Source organism: Astatotilapia calliptera, chromosome 3, assembly GCF_964374335.1.
Source record: "Astatotilapia calliptera chromosome 3, fAstCal68.1, whole genome shotgun sequence".
Lineage (NCBI taxonomy): Eukaryota > Metazoa > Chordata > Actinopteri > Cichliformes > Cichlidae > Astatotilapia > Astatotilapia calliptera.
In genome coordinates, this window is record NC_137424.1 from 11,087,944 (window position 1) to 11,112,416 (window position 24,473).

At 42.8% G+C, this 24,473-nt stretch overlaps 2 protein-coding genes across 4 annotated transcripts in view; both read left to right on the plus strand.

Moving 5' to 3' along the window:
- LOC113011589 (NACHT, LRR and PYD domains-containing protein 12-like) overlaps nucleotides 1-24,473 on the plus strand; it is a 534,299-nt gene that overhangs the window by 60,728 nt on the left and 449,098 nt on the right. The window contains exon 5 of the mRNA XM_080298057.1: nucleotides 23,288-23,464. Coding sequence (XP_080154183.1) covers nucleotides 23,288-23,464 — 177 coding nt within the window. The remainder of the gene's footprint in view (nucleotides 1-23,287; nucleotides 23,465-24,473) is intronic.
- On the plus strand, nucleotides 555-9,811 carry LOC145425151 (uncharacterized). Of its 3 annotated transcripts, none has more exons than XM_080298110.1 (4): nucleotides 555-670; nucleotides 3,598-3,703; nucleotides 6,748-8,352; nucleotides 8,678-9,811. In XM_080298110.1, exons 2-4 carry the CDS (start codon nucleotides 3,686-3,688, stop codon nucleotides 9,368-9,370), a joined length of 2,316 nt encoding a protein of 771 aa, XP_080154236.1. In that variant the 5' UTR covers nucleotides 555-670; nucleotides 3,598-3,685; the 3' UTR covers nucleotides 9,371-9,811. The 3 variants fall into 3 exon arrangements, with proteins under 3 accessions (XP_080154236.1, XP_080154238.1, XP_080154237.1); XM_080298112.1 differs by having other exon boundaries at nucleotides 8,681-9,811; XM_080298111.1 differs by lacking the exon at nucleotides 555-670 and adding an exon at nucleotides 2,497-3,445.

Genomic DNA, 24,473 nt, shown 5'->3' on the forward strand with positions numbered 1-24,473 from the left:
TATCTAATTGTGAACAAGGTGAAGGAAATCTCATATCATCAGATCATCCAGAAACTGTGGCACATCTCTTTTGGTTCCTCTACACAGAGATTCTGGAAGAATTTAGCAGTTTTGTTATTGTCTATAGTTTAAGGGAGTTTTCTTTACGATGGGAAAATGTTTTATTCTTTTTCTTTAAGTTCCCCAGGAAGAATGATAAATGTTTTTTTATAAAAAAAATTGTTAATACTTTTAGCTATTTTATATCCATGAATGTAAGTTTATTAATAAAACACCATATTTCTGCCTTTTTATAAGGATATGAATTGTACATACAATCAATTTCAGACTCAACCAACAAAAAGCCTCTCAGAACAATATTTATATGTTGATTTTTTTCGCCTACTCATATCATAATTTTTTTACTCCTGGTTCTGTATGTTCATGTTCTGTTCTTTTGTAAACTTCATCTGTTTGTATGTTGTATACTCAGTGTGTTTCAATAAAGTTCGATTTAAAAAAAGGTACGTTCTAAACGAAGCTTCAGACGTCACTGATCACGTGACTCTGGCCAAACGAATCAAGCCTCGACACGGTGCTTCTGAAGCAGTGCGTTGATCTTTCTGACACACGCACCGGAGCGTCAGCTTCAAGCGGACCATCACTACGTCTCACATCTAAAGGTGTCAAGGTAACTTTGAACTGAGTTCAGTCAATCTGGAGTTTTTCCAAGTTTTCTGTTGCTCTCTGTGAGAGAAGAGCGTTAAAGGCGGGGCTCTCCAGAGTCCAGCAAAACCGGAAACCACAGCTGGGTGTGTGTAAGTGTGCAAACCAATAGAATGCATCGTGGTGGGGGGGCATCACGGGCAAGAAAAAAATAAAATAATCGGTCGTACCCATGCTTCCCCGACGTCATGCCAGCGCATATTGGGAAATTCGTAGGCACCGATCGGTTTTCTATCAGCCATTTGCTGGGAGTAAGGGCGCCCTCCGTTTGCGAGGTGCGCCTGCTGCTGGCGGCACAGGGAGGAGAGGGCGGGGCGGCGGGGAGTCTCTGGCTGGCTGGAGCGGCATCTAATAACCAACTCGCAAAACAAAATAAAAACAACAAACAGATATTATGATACAGACTTATAATCTGCACCCATGTTTTTTCTAAATTCTATAAAGTGAGCGCTAGAGCCCTCGGTGCGCCTGCGCGCTGCTGAAGTCAAAGTAAACTTTATTGTCATCTCCGCTACAGACAGTCCAGCATATAGAGAGACGAGACGACGAAGCTGCAGTTACAGCGGTGCAAGTAAACAAACAATAAATATAAGAAGAGTAAGAAAATAAATCTACACTTTAGGACTCGGGGTAAAGGATCAATAACAATTTAAATTTATAATTTACAGTTTGATGATTTAAAGTCTCACACAAGCCGTCAAAAGGGGCGGGGCCGGCTGCTTCCAAGTAGAGCACATTTCATTCATAATGATGTAAATCCAAGCCCATCATGGATTCACGATCTGAATCCTGGGTTGTGTGAAATCCCAGAAATCAACCTTAGACAAAGTGAATCTGTGAACTAAGGTGTAGGTCTGTTAGGTTAATTGTGGATAATGGCAGCTCATCCTGAACCAATCAGACTAAACTCCAAACAATACATTATGTTACAGATTTTAATATTAATTAGTCATTGTTACTTGTTGATTTGTCCTTTTCTCATTGTGTGACGAATTATGACGACTGTTTGGTAGCTGTTATTGTCTCTCTCTTCATGTGTGTTTCTCTGGTGAAACAATAGTTTTGTGTTAATGTTAGGGCTGCACGATTTTGCATAAAATGAGAATCACGATTTTTTGGCTTAGAATTGAGATCATGATTCTCTCATAAGAATAAATAAACATAAAAACAACAAACGTCTCACGTTTTGTTGTTGCAGCAAAATGTTGTCCTGCTTGAAATTCCGTCTCCACCGTTGCTCGACGCTGCGTGTACAGAGCAGGTAGTGCAACAATAGAAAAATAGTTGCGGGACGGCACTGTGTAGCGTTTGTCTAGGGTGTTGATCGTTTTCCTAAATCCCTCGTTTTGCACAGTGTTGATGGAGCCATATCTTTGGTCAGGTGATAAGTGATAGCCTCCGTAATGTCTTTGTGCCTGCGGGAGTTCGACGGGTATAGGGAAGCGCTGTATAAGGTTCCCGTTATTGATGTTTGGGTGGTTGACCGGGACGGATTTTCTCCTGTCACTTTCTCGTCATCCCTGACGTGCTCTCCGTTGTTGTTTCCCTGCTAATTTTAGCATCACACAGCACAGCTTCTGTATCACGTGGTATAAGGCTCCGCCCTTGTCATTTGTTGAGCAGGAAGAGTGAGCGCTTGTTTTTATGCAGAGTACGTCCCGGATCAAAATGTGAAGTTTTACAAATCACCACTCCTGTTATTCATGATGATTTCAATAACATCACATAATAACATGTAACATCCTGTAAGCACAGTCTGCCTTTGTCTTTTCTCTGCAAATGAACATTTTCAGCCAATATAGGTAATACATCAACAATGCTGCCGTGGCTAAGTTAGGAATATTTATAATGTCATTTCCAAAACTTGCATATGATCTGCAATTTGTAGCAGATCTACTGACTGTCACAGAGCAGCTGGAGCAGTCTCAAATGCAGGTCAGTCCACTGCTGCCACCTGTGGCCAAGTGCCATAGCTAATGCTGGATGAACTCGTGACACATCTGCACCTGTTTCTATGAACACATTGAGCAGAGTCTGAGTGGCTGCACTTACACTGGTGCATTCAAACATATTGAAAGATGCCAGCGATGTGGATTGTCAAGACTCAAACCAACCATTGAGCAAAGACAGCAGGGATCACTTGTTTCTGTTTGTTATACAGCCAGATTTACTCGTGACACACATGTGCAGCTGCTTTATCACCTATTCTGAATTTGTTTCAAGCACAATACATTTGTTACACATGTTGGGATATTGTATTTGTTTTAAATGTTATATCCCTATGTGGTATGTGACTTGTGTTGCCATGACGCCAGGTCTCTCTTGGAAATGAGATTTTTAATCTCAATGAGATTTTTTTTTTACCTGGATAAATAAAGGACTAATTCGTAACTTTCAGTGTTTTCCGGTCTTCCAAAAGAAGAAAAAGCTTCAACTACATGACATGCAGTTGTGTATTTGTTTTCACCTTGTCATACACTTGAAGTTTTACAAATCACCACTTCTTTAGTGAATATCATTTCAGTCTCAGACAATCTCGTTTCTCTTACAGAGGTTGAATGCACCTTCTGCGGATGGCGGTACCACACAGTGTGCGTGGACTTCCCCTGCACAGAAGGCAAATGCTGTGAATGCTAAATAAACAGAAACAAATGATCCCTGTTGTCTTTGCTTGATGATTGGTTTGAGTCTTGACAATCCACATTGCTGGCGTTGCATCTTTCAATGGCAGCAATGGCAGGTATCAGTGCTCAAACCTTTTGTGTTTGTTTCCAACAAGTTGCCCACCTCGGGAAACAAAAATGTGTTCTTTTACTTGTCAGATGAACATATGAGCCACTTTGACTCTTCAGTGCAGTGTGGAGCCTAACAAAGATCTGTTTTGTGTCCCAGCTGATCAGCAGGAGGAGGAGAGTCTGACGGAGCAGCAGAGGAACATTTTCAGCTACTTGGATTCAGCTCAGCCACTACAGAGGAAACAATGAGCTCAACACAGAAGGTGACAGACAGAGCAGGACCATATGACCAAAGATATTTATCACCATATACATTTGAACATTTGCCATAACGATGTAGCTGACGATAGAATTGACACCAGACAAAATACTTTACAGCTGCACAACTTTATTAAAAACCCATCAATGTATTTTCACTGAAACAAGCAGCTGTTGTTTATGTGCATTAAAGTTATATAAAAATGTAACAGTGCAAATGCAAATTCCTCACTGACAGTTTAACCAAAAGGCGTTTCCAGTGGAAACTGGCCGACACATCCTGAGCATAACCATGTATAATATCCACTAAACTTCAGAAGAGGTTATACAGTCGTGGCCAAAAGGTTTGAGAATTGCATAAATATTGGAACCTGGAGAAGTTGCTGCTTAAGTTTTTATAATAGCATTTTGCCTGCACTCCAGAATGTTATGAGGAGTGATCAGATGAACTGCATCGTCCTTCTTTGCCATGAAAACGAACTTAATCCCCAAAAAGCCTTACCACTGCATTTCATTGCTGTCATCAAAGGACCTGCTGAGACCATTTCAGTGATCGTCTTCTTAACTCAGGTGAGAATGTTGGCGAGCACGAGGCTGGAGATCATCATGGCTGTATCCCGATTCAGGTTCTGCAGCTTTAAAGTCCTCAAGGGCCACGTACTCAAAGACCGCTAAGGCCGAAGTGCTGACTTCTGCTAAATGGGTCAAACTGGGCAGAAAGTCTACAAACACATAACATCCTTATAGAATATGATGTAACACTATAGATCAACTTAGCTCAGAATATATAAAGCATATAAACAGTTACAGCAATGTGATGCAACAAACACAGCAGCTACTGATCCAAAATACTCAAAGCTTCATAGAACTGAAACCAACATTTATTTTAGCTCCATTCTGCTGCTGATACAGACTTTAGGTTTCTGAACATTAAACTTGTTGCTGCCTTTCATAGTGTGTAACTTGAAGGCCCTGAGTAATTTCTCCCACACTGGAAACACTGGGATGATCACATTATTTGAACATTACCTAATAAGACTGATTCAGGACAGACAGTTATGTTAAACTTTCCTAGCAGTCCTTCACAAACAGGGAACAGTCTGTCTATTCTCTCCATCTGTCAGCTGCTGCTGGCTCTTCCTCCTCCTCTTCCTCACACACTGCTGAGTTTGTCCTGGTGGATCATCAGGGCTGCAAAGCCTCACAGATGATGTGCAGCAGTGGCTCCCTCAGTCTGTCCTCACTCTGGACACTTGCAGTCGTCACACATGGAAATCAAATGTGTGATAAGCTGCAGGATTCAAACACAAGTGTAACTTATAAACACATGTTCATACTTTTATTCCACAATCAGAGAGAAAGAAACAGAGAGAGAGTGCAGGACAGACAGACAGGTGACAGTCTCAGGTGTACACACTGCTACACAACAGCACCAGAGAAGCAGGATTTAGTGTTTGTGTTATTACGAGTGTAAACAAGAAGAGTTCCAGATGGTGCAGTGGACACATGTGTGACTGCTGTGATTAAAGCATCTTTCTTTCAGCTTAACGAGTGAACCGTCAGCTCGTTCAAACACACGTTAAAGTCCGTTTGGCTCGACACCACCGAACAGAGGCAGCAATATAACACAGCTAACATTAACAGTGCAGTGAATCCTGCTTGTGCCGTGATATTCAGGACTGCAAACCGAGCAGCATCACTGACTTTCAGCTTGTTGTGTTTGTGGATATATGACTGACTTTAATTATCCACAAAATCATCACATTCTCTGTCAGATTAAGGTCGACTATTGAACGGCGTATATTTTAAAGGCTTTAAAACCAAGTAAACGCTGAAAGTACAAACATCACTAATGTCACATAACTCTGCCGACAAGGCATAGCTATGGCTATGAAATGCTCTTTGTGTATCGCTTCTTCATTATGAAAGATGTCATTAATGCACTAGTAATGTCTCATCTGGAGTATTGTTCAATCATTTGGTCAGCAGCTAATAAGACAGATCTTAACAGACTTCAGTTAGTCCAGAATAAGGCGTCCAGATTAGTGTGAAGATGTTCATACTATACTAATATTGATAAAATGCATAATAACCTTTCTTGGCTTCCTGTACAGGCTAAAATATTCTATGGCTTACTTGTAGTTCTAAAGAAAGCAATTCTGTTAAACACACCACATTTATTCTGCTCAGCTGCAGTATCCAGATGAAATACATCATCATATTACACAGTTTTCAACAAGCTGCAATTTAGTAAATGCTCGAGTTAAAAGTAACATTTTGTAAAACTGTTACATTTAGAGCAACTTTTAAGTGGAATAAGTTGCCTTAAAAAATTAGAGAATTATTCAAAACTTCAATGAACACTTAAAAGCCGATTTACAGAGCTTTTAGTTGTTGTAAATATTGTAAGACATGATTTGTTTTTGAAATTTGTGTAATGTGCCTCAATGTTATTGATATTATTATTATTATTATTATTGATTGCTTATATTTTAACAATTGTGAAACCTCACTGTGGATGTAAGAGTGAAATTATGTGGATATCTTGAATCCACTTTATTGTGTAATATTTTATGTGAGTATTTGACGGAAGACGAGCAACATCTGTTGTGGAAGCTAACGGGGTTCCTTTAGAATAAACAAACACAGGATTTATTATCACTGAATAATTATGTATAAATCTATACAAATTATAGAAATATGTAATAGGAAACAACAAAATGATCTAAATTATAAAATAGTGTGTGTGTGCGTGTGTGTGTGTGTGTGTGTGTGTGTGTGTGTGTGTGTGTGTGTGTGTGTGTGTGTGTGTACACAATCAGGAGGGATGGGCATGATTTTAGTGTTTGAACAGTCATGAATTATCTTTAACAGCAGGTTGGATGTAATGTGTTAGAACTACCAGCAGGTGGGGATAAGAGACCTTTAAGGTGTTTGGTGCCACGCTCCACCTTCAGGTTTAAAACTAGTGTTAATGGAGTTTGAAGGTTGAGTTTGTTCCACGACTGCATTTCACTCACTGCCTCTGTTTGTATCTCTGTCACTGCAGGACCAACATAGAGCCAGAAGTCAGCGCTCTCAGGAGGCCGACAAACCTCACAGAAGAAAGGGAGAGAAAAAACACACCTGTGACGAGTGTGGGAAGGGTTTTACTGTGAGGGCTAAACTAAAACAGCATCAGGTCATCCACACTGGAGAGAGACCGTTCAGCTGTGACTTGTGTGGAAAGTCTTTTTCCTGGAAGGGTTACCTAAAAAGACACCAACTCATCCACAGTGGAGTTAAAGCGTACAGCTGTGATCAGTGTGGCAGAGCTTTTACTCAAAGTAGCAACTTACAGAAGCATCTAGTTACCCACTCTGGAATTAAGCCATACAGCTGTGATCAGTGTGCCAGAGCTTTTATTCGCATGAGCCACTTACAGAGTCATCTAGTTACCCACTCTGGAATTAAGCCATACAGCTGTGATCAGTGTGGCAGAGCTTTTACTCGCATGAGCCACTTACAGAGTCATCTAGTTACCCACTCTGGAATTAAGCCATACAGCTGTGATCAGTGTGGGAAGGGTTTTACTGTGAGGGCTAAACTAAAACGGCATCAGGTCATCCACACTGGAGAGAGACCGTTCAGCTGTGATTTGTGTGGAAAGTCTTTTTCCTTGAAGGATTCCCTAAAACAACACCAACTCATCCACAGTGGAGTTAAAGCGTACAGCTGTGATCAGTGTGGCAGAGCTTTTAGTCACAGTAGCCACTTACAGAGGCATCTAGTTACCCACTCTGGAATTAAGCCATACAGCTGTGACGAGTGTGGGAAGGGTTTTACTGTGAGGGCTAAACTAAAACAGCATCAAGTCATCCACTCTGGAGAGAGACTGTTCAGCTGTGACTTGTGTGGAAAGTCTTTTTCCTTCAAGGGTTCCCTAAAAACACACCAACTCATCCACAGTGGAGTTAAAGCGTACAGCTGTGATCAGTGTGGCAGAGCTTTTACTCAAAGTAGCAGCTTACAGAAGCATCTAGTTACCCACTCTGGAATTAAGCCATACAGCTGTGACGAGTGTGGGAAGGGTTTTACTGTGAGGGCTTCACTAAAACAGCATCAGGTCAGCCACACTGGAGAGAGACCGTTCAGCTGTGACTTGTGTGGAAAGTCTTTTTCCTTCAAGCCTTCCCTAAAACAACACCAACTCATCCACAGTGGAGTTAAAGCGTACAGCTGTGATCAGTGTGGCAGAGCTTTTACTCACAGTAGCAGCTTACAGAGGCATCTAGTTACCCACTCTGGAATTAAGCCATACAGCTGTGATCAGTGTGGCAGAGCTTTTACTCACAGTAACAGCTTACAGAGTCATCTAGTTACCCACTCTGGAATTAAGGCATACAGCTGTGACATCTGTGGAAAAACTTTCAGCCAGAGAGGGAGCCGAAATACACACCTACGCATTCACACCAGACATGATGTGTACTGCTGTGAACAGTGTGGCAAATACTTTACAACAGACGCACACTTACAACAACACATGTTTACCCACACTGAGGAGAGACCTTATCAATGTGACCTGTGTGAGAAGACTTTTAAATCTCCACGTTACCTGAGCCTACACCAAGAGATCCACACCAGAAAGAGACTCTACAAGTGCAGCTACTGTGAGGTATGTATTTATATTGTTATCTTGTCATTTTAGCCTGACTGTTTGGAACAACTCTGCTCATTAAACTGTGTTAGCATGTTAGCAATTCTACTGCATGGAAAAGCAGCTCTGAGTGATTGTTCAGATTTTCCTTTCAGTTATGATTTTAGTATTACTGTAGTATTATGGTGGTAGTATTGTAGTTATTGCAGCCCAGTAAACTGAGTGTGTTAACTGAAACAGTCAAATGTAGTTGGACGTCTGCAGAGATGCTCTTTATTTCAGGCGACGTTCAGGATACAAATGTTGAAGGACTGACTTACACTGTCTTTGTGTCTTTGTTTAGAAGCAGAGCGACACAGATGGATCCAGTTCTCAACCCTGTCATCACTGTGGTGGTGGGAAAGACTTTCATTGTGACCTCTGTGGAAAAACTTTCAGTTGGCAAAAGACCCTAAAAAGACATCAACGTAGACACACTGGAGACAAACTGAAATACTGCAAAGAATGTGGGAGAAGCTTCACCACATCAAGTGAGTTAAAACAACATGAACTGATTCACAGTGGGGATAAAAAGCACCTCTGTGATCAGTGTGGGTCATCCTTCACCACTGCAGGTCAGCTTAAATCACACAAACGAGTCCACACAGGAGAGAAACCACACAAGTGCAGACACTGTGAGAGAAGCTTCTCACAGTCAGGTCATCGTAACATTCATGAACGTTCACACATGGAAGGAAACTACAGCTGTGACCAGTGTGACAAGAGCTTCAGGAATCTCAGTTCATACTCTGCACACAAACAATCCCACGTTACTAATAAACTGTTTCACTGTTACCAATGTGCCCAAACATTCACCTCATTGTCTGCTCTGTGCAAACATCAGCGCGATCACTCAGGGCTGAAATCACTCCCATCACTGGATCACAGTGAATCTGAAGACACAGAAAGATCCTCTGGTTTCTGTGTCAGACTCAAAAAGCTTGAGATCAGGCTCCACAGAGTTCAGATAGAATCATTTAAACTTGTGTTGAACTGAACTGGTTGCTGGGCTGAAATTCTACATAATACAGATCTACATGGGATCTTCTTTTCTGTTTTTTACTGAGTCAGTTTTGTCCTTTTTTCTCTGTCCTGATTTTGCTCGTCTGTAAATGATTGAAACTCAGTCAAATAGTTCATTGTTCTCCAGCAAAACGTTTTGGAAACTCATGTTTAACCTTTAAAACTCTGACATGTTTTAGCACACAAGGCTTAATCGGGGAGTTCACTCATGATTGGACCATGAGAACAAAGGTTTTTAGTTCTTTCAAAGAGAGTCTTGGAGATGTTTGATGTTTCTGTTTTTCTGAAACCACCTGAAAGAAAAACTATTTTTCTTGCTTTATGTAGTGTGGAAGTTTTTAATGTTTCTTCATCTGTGATGTTCTTGAATGTGTTCACGTGAAGATGGTACAAATAAACTGTCCTTTCAGCTTTAGCTCCTAATTTATTCATTATTTATGGATGTAGCACAGCAGCCGTCTCTTGATTAACACATGGAGGGCTCGGGATCTGATGGTGTCGTCTCCCTAATTTGCCCACTCAGTAAATCTCACTCATGGCCAAGAAATTGAAATAAACCTTGTTTCCCTGCTGGATAGTGATCCACTGTAACTCTGCTACTCCTTCCTGTTTAGGATTTCTGTGGCTGAAGTAAAATTCCCTCCATCCATCACTTATCCCAGCTAACCCAAAGTGAAATAAAGTTTTGCTCGTCTTAAAAAAGCATTACAATAATGGGCATTACCAATGCAAACTGAATGATACAGAAGATGAAAGAAGATACTTTGATCAGTTAATAAAGCTCATGATCTTGATTCATTGTGGCTGCTACACAGATACTTCTGGGTCACTTTTCTCAGTTAGGAACCTTCCTCACCAAACTGACTGTTGGACCACACCCCTGGTTTTATGAGAAATTATTTCAGCCATGATTTCTCTTCCTGTATTTCAGAGTAAAGACTGAAGTGACAAATGGAAGCATGTTTAAAAAACACAATGTGAGAGAGACGTTGAGGTCCTTAGAAGTTACCCTGGGTTTTTCTGTCACCCTGCTAGATGTTACACACCTTGTTATTGGACTGATTTCTACTGCTGGGCCCTATTTCAAGAAGCCGGTTTAGAAAACCCAGAGTGAAAAACGATACTCAGGGTTGAGTAACCCCGAACTGTCCAACTCGGAATATTCGGTTTCAGAAAGGCTGATAACAATTAGTTCAATCAACGCGGAGTTGCTTTAACCCCAAGTTAAGCGCGCGCACGAGGATACATAAAGCCCTGATTAGTGGAGCACAGATTAAGCAAGTCACCATGGAGACGGAGGGAAAGAAGGCGCGGTCAATGTATTTTACAGCGCTTGAGGCCGAAATTCTGATGGCAGCATATGCCGATAACATGCAAATTCCGCGGAAAAAAGTAACACAGCCACAGCTGCAAAAGAAAGGGAGCATGCATGGCAAAACATAGCCGACAGAGTCAATGCGTGAGTGTTAATTTAAACATTGATCTAGGGATTTCCACCCATTTAACACGTTATTTTATTATATTTTATTTTATTTTTTATTTTATACATTTTATTTTGTGATGTGATGTGAGAGCAGGTGCAACCCAACAGGCCCCAAACGTTCCTAGCAGCAAGTAAAAATGAAATATAAAAATATAGTCCAAACAGGTAAGGTGTAATTGTATTACGAGCCATAGTGCTTGGTCTGTTTGTCCTATGTAAATCAATTGCAGTTAGAGGCTACATTAATTTTCTTTCTGTGAGCACTTATTGCAATTATCTGAGCACATTACAAGTACATATTTGCTTAATCTGTATGCTCAAATGTACCCATTATAGCCACTAGAAAAAAAGCAGAGGCCCGAAAAACAGGTGGGGGTCCTCCACCACCACCACTCACAGAGGCTGAGTAGTTGGCTTCCACATTTGTGATAATGTTGGCATCACATATGATCTCCACAGTGCAGAGAACACAAATTAGCGTCCATTACTATAATGAAATAATTTGTTAGTTTGAAATGCTACAGGGAACTATGTACCTGTACATTAATGCTGTGGAAAGACTTCCTGTTCACATAGTCTCCTTCATTTACTGAAGGAGCAATGATTGGAATGTGAGTGCCATCTATACACGCCTGGGAATCCTGAAAATAAATGTAAAATTTAAGTAGTAGTTCAAGTATCACCACATCATGAATTGAGTTTTGTTCATCCTGATACCTGCAATTTTGTGGAATCTCTCTTTGATAAATCTTGTGGGTCTATGACCGGGGAACACCACAAACGAGTGCAGGAGACGTTTCAGTGCAACTGTAACATTCCTGACTGCCCGACAGACGGTAGCCTTGGAAACGTGCTCAGCGTCATCAATATTATACAGAAAGCTCCCGTTTGCAAAAAAATGCAATACAAATAATATGTACAGAACTGAGAGAATGTCCACAATGTGTCACATGAGCAATATTAGGCCTGAGGATGTTATTCAAATAAATTATAGATTGTGCTGAAAAACGGTAACGTTCACACAGAAAATCATCAGGAAATGGTAAAATGTCCAAACGCGCTCTAATCACTCTCTCCCGGCAGAGAGCTCTGCGGAGAATTTGGGCTTCAACATCTACTGGCTCTTCAAGGAAGGGGCACGCCATGTCTGACACTTCCTACAGTCAGGTTTCCGACAAAGAGGCGGAGAAAGTCAGGGTTAGTTGGAGTAAACCTGCTGGGGAGCAGGTTAGCTTCACGGAGTGTCATAGTAACTCAGTCAGAATTAATCTAAACTCGCTTTGTGAAACCGAAAACCCAGAGTTTTCGTTAACTCAGGGTATACTTACTCAGAGTTTGCACTAAACCGGCTTCTTGAAATAGGGCCCTGCAGTCTATCTGGGTCAGATATAAACCAAGTTTAGGTGGAGTTTATTTTCCTTGTGCTGACTTTTTACAGTCAGTTACAATAACTCGTACTGCTACTAGCTAGCATGACGGAGTTTCTATACAGCTGGGTGGTGCTGTGATGTTACTGATAGTGAACTTTATTTTAGTAGAGTTTCCAACCGTCCCGTAAAAAACTGAATTGTTCTGTATTCAGAGAAAATATTACGCATTTCGTGTTGAGCTGAGAAGGAACACAGTTTGTCCCGGTGTTCTGTCAAAACATCCTACCGTAGCGTAAATTTATGGTCTTGTCTATCAATCCGTGCTACCTTATCAGAATATGCTACCTTACGTGGTTAATGGCTCCGTTGTATAGGTAGCGTGTTCAGATGGCCCAATGACACTATTAAAACATGCTTCCTGCTTGGATTTATATAGGTAGCATGTTCAGATGGCCCAATCACTTCAAAACTTTGAGTTATTTCGCTAGGACGTTAATAACATGCTTCCTGCTTGGATTTATTTAGGTAACATGTTCAGATGGCCAAATCACACTATTAAAACATGCTTCCTGCACACAATCATCTAATGTTGACAAAGAATACAAACACACATGGAGGGGAAAAGACAGCTGTTTTTATTTGAAGTTGTTCTGTGTTTTCCTTACATTTTTTTGCATTTATATTCTTCGTTGCTCTCTTTATATTTTTCACATTCAAAATGTGCCCATCTTTGGCAAGATTCACACTGCACCTGGAAAGGAAAAATAAAACACTCATATTCTGTTTGGTGAATACTATTAGTCAACATTTTTATCATGATTGGCAAGTAATGATACTAAGACTTATGTGTTTCTTTTCTTTTGTTTTGCTTTACCATTTCAATCATGCTGCGGTCAGCATTAGCATCTAACATGGAGCAAACAATAAGATAAGATAACCTTTATTAGTCCCACACGTGGGAAATTTGTTTTGTCACAGCAGGAAGTGGACAGTGCAAAAGTTATGAAGCAAAAATTAGAATACGATAAGAATAAATACAGTACACAGCTGTACAGAATAGAATAAAATAAAATACTATATACAGTAGAATAAAATAGAATAAAAATATACAATAAGATAAAAATAGAATACAAATGCTATATACAACTGAGTAAAAATACAACGATGCCAGAAAAGATTATTGCACTTAGTATTATTGCACATGTGTGGATTGTGTGTTTGTTCAGTTAAAGTCTTTGTTGTGGAGGCTGACAGCAGTGGGGAGGAAAGACCTGCGAAATCTCTCCGTCCCACACCGTGGGTGCCGCAGTCTCCCACTGAAGGAGCTGCTCAGTGCTGTCACAGTCTGCTGCATGGGGTGGGAGATGTTGTCCAACAGGGATGACAGCTTAGCCACCATTCTCCTGTCACTCACCACCTCCACTGGGTCCAGAGGGCATCCTAGAACAGAGCTGGCCCTTCGGATCACCCTGTTCAGTCTCTTCCTGTCCCCAGCAGAGATGCTGCCGCCCCAGCAGACCACACCATAAAAGATAGCAGAAGCCACCACAGAGTCATAGAAGGTCTTCAGGAGTGGGCCCTCCACTCCAAACGACCTGAGTCTCCGCAGCAAGTACAGCCTGCTCTGCCCTTTCCTGTAGAGGGCGTCTGAGTTATGATTCCAGTTAAGTCTATTGTTCAGATGAACACCAAGGTACCTGTAGCTGTCCACAGCCTCAATGTCCATACCCTGGATGTTCAGTGGTTGCAGTGGAGAATGCTTGTGCCTGCGGAAGTCTACCACCAGTTCCTTGGTTTTACTGGCGTTGATCTGGAGGTAGTTCAGCTGGCACCAGTCCACAAAGTCTTGGGTCAGACCTCTGTACTCCTTGTCTTCCCCATCAGTGATGAGGCCGACTATTGCAGAGTCATCAGAGAACTTCTGCAGGAAGCACTGGGTGGAGTTGTGGGAGAAGTCTGCAGTGTAGATGGTGAAGAGGAACGGAGCCAGAACCGTTCCCTGTGGGGCCCCCGTACTGCAGACGACCCTGTCCGACACACAGCCCTGAGTCCTCACATACTGTGGTCAGTCGGTGAGGTAGTCCAAAATCCAGGTAGTGAGGTGATGGTCCACTCCAGAGTTCTCCAGCTTGTCCTTCAGAACCGAGGGAAGAATGGTGTTGAAGGCACTGGAGAAATCAAAGAACATCATTCTCACAGTGCTTCCAGCGGTCTCCAGGTGAGCGAGGGAACGATGTAGGAGGTGAATAACGGCATCATCCGCTCCAATGCCAGGCTGGTAGGCAAACTGAAGTGGGTCCAGTGATGAGCTTGTTAGGCGCCGAAGCTGAGCCAGGACCAACCGCTCCAGGGTCTTCATCAGGTGGGATGTCAGAGCCACCGGCCTATAGCTGTTGAGGTCCTTGGGGCGTGAAGTCTTTGGCACTGGAACAACACAGGAGGTTTTTCAGAGCTGTGGGACTCTTCCCAACCTCAGGCTCAGGTTGAAGAGGTGCTCCATCACCCCACACAGTTGGTCCGCGCAGGACCTGACGACCCTCGAGCTGATGCCATCTGGACCCGCTGCCTTCTTGCCATTAATCCTCCTCAGTTCCCTCCTAACCTGGGTGGTTGAGAGAGACAGGCTGGAGCCTTGTGTTGAGTGTGTATTGGATGCTGTTGTTGGGGGTGGGGGGGAGTGAGCAGGGTGAATAGAAGAGGTGTGAAGTGTCTGAGGTGTCAGAGGTGGAACAGCAGCAGTGGGGGTGGGTGAGTCTGCAGCCGATGTTGCAGACTGCCTCATGGCTGAATCAAATCTGTTGAAGAAATGATTCAGTTCATTTGCCCATCTCACATCCCTCCCAGGCAGAGAGTTCTGCTGTTTGTGGCCCGAGATGGTTCTGCGGCCTCTCCAGACTTCACCAACGTTGTTTTGCTGAAGCTGTTTCTCCATCTTCTGCCTGTAGCTGTCCTTCCCATTCCTTATCAGTCCCCTCAACTCTCTCTGCACCCTTTTCAACTCCTCTTTGTCTTTGGATTTGAAGGCCCTCCTCTTCTGCTTGAGGACAGCTTTAATTTCTGGGGTAATCCAAGGTTTGTTGTTGGAGAAACACCGTACAGTCCTGGTAGGTACGGTGTTATCCACACAGAAATTAATATAGTCAGTAATGCATGTAGTAAGGCCGTCGATGTCCTCTCCGTGGTCGTCACAGATCACCTCCCACACAGTCGACTCAAAACAGTCCTTAAGAGCCTCCTCGCTCTCCTCTGACCATCTCTGCACTGTGCGGGTGGCTGGTGGCTCCCTGCGCACTAAGGGCTCATACACAGGGACAAGGTGCAATGCAGTTATCCTCAGCGTTCCCTGAAACACATTCATAGTTAGGTTTTAATCAAACATTATTTATTGAATAATTAAAAAGTAATTGTACATGTTTCCCAAATATACTTCATGGAAAATTAGTCTCCTGAATTTTTTATATAGGGAGATAGGCCTCCATACCTTGGAGGGCCTGAGATGTCCCCAGAGAGGTGGCGTCTGATACCCAACCTGACATATAGACACAGACATACAGGCACACACAGACACAAACATCCATTCCCACCCTCATGCTCTCATATGCACTTCACACTCAACCGACGTGGAGACAGACATAAAGCTGAAATACTGATTCAACGTTCTCCAAAAGTTGATTCTGTTCATCTGTTCGTAGCGTTTTGTGGGAGAAACGTTTCGTCTTTCATCCAGGTGACTCCTTCAGTCTCACCTGACTGCAGGTTTCAATCTTATAAACAGGACATTTACATAATGACTGAAACCAGCCCACTGAAGGAACAATGGGCTGGGAGGTCAGTTCCTTAATCTTAATTATGCAAATTCTCATGACCATTGATCAACAACCACTGATCAATGGTCATGAGTACCATTCACAGCGAGCTGGGGAATGGCTGCAATCACAGCATTGTAAGATGGTGACAGATGTACCCTTAGGCCCCCTCCTCGTTTCAGAGATGGTCTTTCCCTTTTCACTAAATGGCCTACTTGACTCCACCCTCAAACCAGCGTTCCTCCAGGATGTTACATCCTCATCATTGAAAAAGTGTCCACTGGCCTGTAGGTGTAAATAGACTGCAGAGTCCTGGCCTGACGAGGTGGCTCTTCTGTGTTGTAGCCAGAGGTTGTTTGGTTTCCCCGATGTATAAATCCTGGCAATCCTCCTGCACTTAACAGCGTACACTATGTTACTCTGTTTGTGTCGGGGGACCCGATCCTTGGGGTAGACCAGTTTTTGGTGCAGCGTGTTTTTGGGTTTAAAAGCCACAGAGACCCGGTGTTTAGAAAAAATGCATCTCAACTGCTCCGATACTCCTGACACGTACGGGATCACTACAGGTTTTCTCTTAGGCAGCGGTTGTCCTTCTCACCTGGATCGGCTGGAGCTTTCTTTAGGCGCCTTTCCAGCTTTGACAAAAGTCCAGCTGGGACACACTTATGCTACGTCCAGATGAACAGAATCCACTTTTGGAGATTTACTCTCCTGGATGATTGAGAATGCATCAAGACGTTCCTCCTAAAGTGTTATTCAGTGTTGTGACAGTCAGCTGCTTCAGCTGCTGCTGGGATGGGCTGTGGCAAAGAGAACAGAGAAAATCCAAATCAGAGTTTTTCTCTGAATTAAAAGCAAGGAAACAACAATATATTCTACATGGTGAAACTGATGGTTTATGGTGTTTGGCTCTGTTTTTCTGTATTCATGCAGATAAAGTGTAAACTCAGATGAATTATACCATCAAATGTTAAAGGAAAATATCAGGATGAGTGTCTGTGAGCTGAGAAGGACGTGAAGCGAGCAGTTTATCCCAGAGCTGAAGCTGCTCTGTGTGCAGAGATGAGCTCAGATTCCTGCTGTGATTGATCAACAGTCACAGAAATGTAGACTTGTAGTTATTACTGCAGTATGGTCACAGCAGATACTGATAAACATGTATTATGAGGATGGATGATCATGTTTCTCACTCTCTCCTTTAAATCTCAGTTTTTTTCTTCTTCACAGTTTATCTGTTAATTTATTAATGAATAACACTGAAAGAGTTTCTGTTATATTTCCCCTTGAACATCAGCTTATTAGGGCGGCATTAGGAAATAGCCCCCCTCCAAAGAATGAATAAATGAATGATGATAATAATGAAATGATTCAAAAGCAGAGCTCAGAGTGGTAGAATGGTCAAACATGGATCCACGGGTGGTTCAACTGCATTTGGTGACGTGACTAAAGCAAATCTTTCAAATAATCCCACCATCAACGGGATGTTGTCTCCTTTACTACGGTTACTTTACTTGGTCACCGTGTGAGTTTCTTTGAAATTAACCAAATTCTTTTATTTGTTGATTGTTGCATATTTAACCTCTACAGTCAGGAAAGGAGGAGATGAGGCCTCAACAATGTTGGGTTGTAGCTGTGGTTCAGGTTAGAGTGAGTGTCCATGGAATAAATGTAAGTCAGTGAACTGGAAACATGACTGTGTTCAAACTTTGTTTTCCTTTTTATAATGAGTCTAATCAAAGGTGGACAGAAGTATCTCCACTTTGACTTTTCTGTGTCACCATCAGAGCTTCTGCACAGTGTGGAGAAAGATCCAGAAGCAGAGCTGGACTGCAGACAGTCAGTCAGAGCAGCTGTGTACAAAGTAAGACTGAACATCTGTCTGCTGATGGACTCATTTCTGAAAACTGGACTTCTTGTGTTGTTCAGACATTGAAGAGTTTTCTTTCTCTTTAGTCTCATTGTTTTTCTTTCTTTCAGCAGATGTTGGTCTGCAGGAGGTTTTAGATGAACATAAGATCAGCCTGAGGAGGAGATGTGAACGTGTGACTGAAGGAAGTGAGGAAACAGGAAGTAGAACCCTCCTCAACACCATCTACACTGACCTCTACATCACAGAGGGACAGAGTGAAGAGGTTCATACCCAACATGAGGTGAGGCAGCTGGAGACAGCTTCCAAGATGGACGCCCTCCATGACGCTCCAATCAGGTGCCAGGACATCTTTAAAGCCTTACCTGACCAACAGAGACCCATCAGAGTGGTTCTGACCAATGGCGTGGCTGGTGTTGGAAAAACCTTCTCAGTGCAGAAGTTCACTCTGGACTGGGCAGAGGGCTTGGAGAACCAACATGTCAGTGTGGTGGTTCTGCTTTCATTCAGGGAGCTGAACCTGATCAGAGATGAGCAGTACAGTCTTCTGGAGCTGCTCCATGTTTTCCATCCAACATTACAGAAGGTTACAGCAGAGAAGCTGGCTGTCTCTCAGCTTTTGTTCATCTTTGACGGCCTGGATGAAAGCAGACTTTCATTGGATTTCACCAACAGGAAGCTGCTGTCTGATGTCACACAGAAGTCATCAGTCAGCCAGCTGCTGACAAACCTCATCCAGAGAAATCTGCTTCTCTCGGCTCTTGTCTGGATAACTTCCCGACCCGCAGCAGCCAATCAGATCCCTCCTACATGTGTTGACAGGCTAACAGAAGTACGAGGCTTCACTGACGCCCAGAAGGAGGATTACTTCAGGAGGAGATTCAGTGATGAAGAGCTGTCCAGCAGAATCATCTCCCACATGAAGACATCCAGGAGCCTCCACATCATGTGTAGTATCCCAGTCTTCTGCTGGATCACTGCTGCAGTTCTGGAGCACATGTTGACTACAGAGCAGAGAGGAGAGCTGCCCAAGACCCTGACTGACATGTACTCACACTTCCTGCTGCTTCAGACAAACAGGAAGAAGAACAAGTACCATGAGGGACGTGAGACGAGTCCACAGGAGCTGACGGAGGCTGACAGGGAAGTTCTTCTGAAGCTGGGGAGGCTGGCGTTTGAACATCTGGAGAAAGGAAACATCATGTTCTACCAAGAAGACCTGGAGCAGTGTGGTCTGGATGTGACAGAGGCCTCGGTGTACTCAGGAGTTTGTACAGAGATCTTCAAAAGAGAGTGTGTGATCTTCCAGAAACCAGTCTACTGCTTTGTTCATCTGAGCATTCAGGAGTTTCTGGCTGCTGTCTACATGTTCCACTGTCACACCAGCAGGAAGACAGAGGTGCTGAAGATGTTTCTAAAATCAGAATCTTTAATCAAGATGATTTTCAGTCTTTTTGATAACAAAGATCTCCAATCACTTGATGTATTTCTGAGGAGAGTCATGGAGAAATCCCTCCAGAGTAAAAATGGCCACCTGGACCTGTTTGTTCGCTTCCTTCATGGCCTCTGTCTGGAGTCCAACCAGAGACTCTTAGTAGGTCTGCTGGGTCAGACAGAGATCAGTCCAGGAACCATCCAGAGAGTCATCAACAACCTGAAGGAGATGAACAGTGATAAAATCTCTCCTGACAGAAGCATCAACATCTTCCACTGTCTGATGGAGATGAACCACCTCTCATTATTTCAGGAGATCCAAGAGTTCCTGAAGTCAGAGAACAGATCAGAGAAGGAACTCTCTGAGATCCAGTGCTCAGCTCTGGCCTTCATGCTGCAGATGTCAGAGGAGGTTCTGGATGACTTGGACCTGCTGAAGTACAAAACATCAGAGCGGGGACGACAGAGACTGATTCCAGCTGTGAGGAACTGCAGAAAGGCTGGGTGAGTCCAGATGTGATCACTAACATCATTGATCAGTGTAGGTTAGTAGTTTAATGTTGAAAATAAAATCAGATTGTAACCACAAAGTGTTTGTGTCCGTACGCTGCAACCTTCCACACCATTCCTTTATTGTACAGACTCAGCAGCAGCTCCATGGATCCCAAATCCAAGAGTGGAGAACAGATTTGAAGTGTGTCACATCCATGCAGTCACAGCTGTTTCCACCATGTTTCCACTGATATTGATCCTGTTCAATGACACGTTTCATATCAGTGAATATGTTCTTTAGGACGTCCACTGACATGTTTAAGTGTCCTGCTGGAAATCACTCAAATCATCCATGAAATCCATGAAAAATCCTTTTAGTGTTTCTAACTTCTCCCTCTGTCCTCTCTCTCTCTCCATCCTCCTCACTGCTTCTTTCACTGATAATCACACAAACATCGTATTCAGCTACAAAATAACACAATAATATCATCTGATCATCATTATTATAAGAGCAGGATCCATATTTGATATCAGAGTAACACACTGCTTGGTTATGTGCAGTCATCATCAGTGACTGTGGGTCAAACAGAAGCTCTCTGATTGGTTGCTGACCTTGGTCACCTGTCCACTCTCACCTGTTTGTGTTTGCTCTCTCTTTGCTGTCTCCATCCTCTCTCTCCTTTCTCTCCCTCTCTGTCTTTGTACGTCACTCAGGTCCAATGGAAACAGTGACATTTACAAACCAATCAAAGACAAACTGATCCATGTCAGGTTATAACAATATTCAAAGTGAATACAGGCTGCTGCTGGACACAGACAGGTAACATCATTTTGACCTGCTGTCACCTGGATCTGGACTCATAAACACTGAAGCCCTGAACAGGAATACAAATCATTTTCTGCCAACTAGCGACACAGCAGCAGATAATGGCTCAGAAAGCTCAAATGAGCCAATCATTTCTGTGTTTAGTTCCCCTGAAATCAGATCTGATATCAGCAGCTCTGAGTTCATTCATCATTATTGTCCAGTGATGAGATTTCTGCTCCGTTTGGTAACAGTCAGCAGGTTTTTCCTGCGTGTGGACGTGAACAGTCGTACCTGACAGCAGGTAGCAAACAGAGATTATCTTTCCAGCTGGAACTCTTCACTGAGCTGAACTCATTCAAAATGTTCTGGAGTCAAAACAGGAAACAGTCCAAATGTGTGTCTTCACTCTGACTCTGGATCAGATCTCAGTGACAGACTGTGGACGTTATGGAAGCCTAAATGTGACACCATCTTCCTCCTTCATCTGCAGATTAAAGCCAAACAAAGATTCTCATTAAAAGTCTGCAGGTCTGAGAGAGACTCAATCGTTGTGTCATGTCAAACACAGTAAGAGGAGCTGAAACACAGATGTGAAGAGCAGATTCATCAGATTATGACCTCACTCTGTTTTGTCTTCATATATATTCAGTCTGTGTTTATAATGCAGATTTTCTGCTTTTATAATAACACATTTTATTTTTTCTATCATCACAGACTGACTCAGTGTGGACTCTCAGAGTCTCACTGTGAAGTTGTGGCCTCAGCTCTGAAGTCCAACCCCTCCCATCTGACAGAGCTGGACATTAGTAACAACAAGCTGCAGGATTCAGGTGTGAAGCTTCTGTGTGCTGGACTGGAGAGTCCAAACTGTCGACTGGAGACTCTGAGGTGAGTTCACTGACTGCGGCTGTTGTTGTTTTTCTATATTTCAGGTCTTTGATTGATGTTTGAAACTTTCTTTAGTTCCTACATGTTCAGGATGTGTCTGAAGACAAATGTGAAGAAGTTTGAGTGCTTTCAGAAATGTTGTCTTTCCAAACGACTGAACAACAGTTTTTCCTTTAGGCTCCAAACAGAAGTGACAGACTTGAGCAGGGTTCATTTAAAGGCTGACAGAAGTGGAGTGGTGACGGGGAGATGTTTGACAGGACAGTGTTTCAGCCTCCACAGGTTCATGTTGTGCTCCATCAGTCAGTGAAGATGAAGTCAGTGCTGATGAGGCTGTAGAGTGTGTGAGGGATGTGAATGAGGATGATGAAGATCTGATGATAGCAGATAAAAACAGGCTGCAGAGACTTTGAGCCATACAGGGCACACAGTGTGTGTACAGAACAGCTGAAATCATTATGGAGGCCTCACTGGAATATGGAAGCATCACAGTACAGCTTCAGTGAAGCTTTAAAGTCTCTGATATGAGATGAGAAATGAAGCAGCCAGAGCTTTTTCATGAGTGGAAATCCACTGTGACTGTGAGCTGCTGCTACAGCCTCCAGATTAGCCAGCAGCTCATCCTGCTCAACATTTCCTCACCAACTTTAATGGAAGTGTGATGTTTTCAGCTGGAGTGATGGTCAGGGTGGCCTCCCTCTCCTCTTCTTCTCCTCTTCCTCTTTCATTTGTAAAGCCACTTCTGCTGCTTTCATTCATTTGGAAGTCCTGTAGCTGAGTTTGGGAGAGACTAACAGCCTCGGCAGCAGAGGGGAGAAAGGCTGTAACACCACCACTTTACTCTGTTCTACCTGTCACATCATTTTATCAGGAAACAAATATGCTCATGTTTTTACTATGTTTGTCTTGAAGATGTAAGAAGATCACATGGTGCTTTTTATTATTGTGTTGGTTTGTTTCATGTCTCTTGGATGGAGCCCAGCTGTGCGTGGCCCCTGGGCCTGTGGTCAGAGTGTGTGCTGGATAATCCGGCCCAGGATGAGGCCAAACTGACATGGGATGAAATGTCTGTCACATAATTGAGCTTAGTGTAGTTTCATTTCTGCACAATTTAAAAACAACCAAAACTTTGTTCTGTCTTTTCTATGTTATACTGTAGACTTTCTTTGATACTGTGTCCAAAAGGAGCAGCTTTTACTTTGAAGGGGAGCCGTCTGTTTCCTCTTCAGGTTGGATGATGGAAGCAAATGAGTGTGTGATGTTCTTTCAGTGTTGCACTTTGTAGACGCTCCCTGAGCACTGGTCTCACAGCCAGCTGCACATAGAGACCAGTGTTGTTAGTCCAGGTCAGAAGATGACTTGTTGGAATGAAAATGAGCTTGTAGTTTGTCTGCTTTAATAATGTGACTGGAAAAAGGTGTTGGACTTCAAATATGTCCATTTCTTTCACACTTCACCTTTAAAAGTGAAGCCTTGTGGTTCCTGGAAGGAAAAAACATGACTTTTTCAAGTCTTTGTCCTGTTTTTATGATAAATGTACGACTTTAATGTGAAACATTCAGAGTTTTTTCTCTTGTTGTGTTTGTTTGAAGCTGCTTCCTGTTGGCTTCAGCTGTTTGGAGTTTCCATTTTCTAAACTTCTACATTCTGAACCTTCTTCAGCTCTGAACAGATGATGAAACACTGAATGATTTCAAGCTCACACTTTGTATAATAAACTTTCATCTTTCATTCTTTATACAGATTGTGGGGCTGTGGTTTGTCAGAGATCAGCTGTGATTATCTGGCAGCAGCACTGAAGTCCAACCCCTCCCATCTGAGAGAGCTGGAGCTGAGCTACAACAAAAAGCTGCAGGATTCAGGAGTGAAGCATCTGTGTGGTTTCCTGGAGAGTCCAGGATGTGGACTTGAAACTCTGAGGTCAGTCAGCATGTTTTAGTTGTGCTGAGATGAATATGATGTGAAAGTTGTGCTGACACTAAACTGCAGACATCAGGCTGATATTATACTGATCCACACTGAGGATCTTCATGGTAAAGTCTGTTTTCTTCTTCTCTGGTTTAGTCCATTGACTGCAGCAGAACAATGTTCACATTTCAAACAGTGAGACTCAACGTATGGCCCGCGGCCCACACACGGCCTGCCCACCTTTCCTGATTCAGAGAGAGGGGACCCTGATTAACTGTGTAGTGTTCTTCCTCACAGTCCTAAGTATCAGACACAACAATGAATAATCCATAGCTGACTGTCTTTAGCAGGTCAAAGGTCACGGCACACAGCAGACAGTGGGAAAGATTATAATTCTGATCATTTATCAGCACATATCCATATGTATAAAAACAAAGCTGACACTGTGAGACTTGATCAGAGGTGTGATCATCACAGCAGAGGCCTTTGTGTCAAAGCCACTGAGGATCAAACAGAAACACATGAAGCAGATTTTCCTGTTCTGGCTTTTTATAGCAGATAACCTTCAAAATATTCTGCAGTCCATCAAAAACTGAAGCAAACCATGAATCAACATGTGAACATGAGCTGATGCTGCTGAAGTGAAGCAAAGTTACAGAGGTTTGATTACAGACACAGCTGAGAGTTTGTAATCTGTCATCATTTTAAAAGGTTTAAATTTCTTCAGTATTGAACAGCAGAAATGAGGCTTTGTTTTCGGAGGCCGACAGCAGTGAACACAACAGCAGACTGGTGCGTAATAAGCAGTGAATAATGCAGGAAACAGATTTTTGAAGGTAAACTGTTCTTGAAGTACACTGAGAGAGAGAGAGAGCTGTGCAGGAAGTAAACGTCAAAGTCAGAGAGAATTCATGACGATGTTCATCAAACGTAAAGCGTAGTTTGGATCTTCTTCTGCTGCTGGTTCACTCAGTTTTGGTTGGAGACAGATGAAACCTGCAGCTTCAGGATCTGTGAGCTG

Bases quoted from the DNA above. Each gene is read 5' to 3' on its own strand.
- LOC145425151 (XM_080298110.1), top strand. The intron at 8,353-8,677 runs GTATGTATTTAT...GTCTTTGTTTAG, and splicing joins ACAAGTGCAGCTACTGTGAG to AAGCAGAGCGACACAGATGG.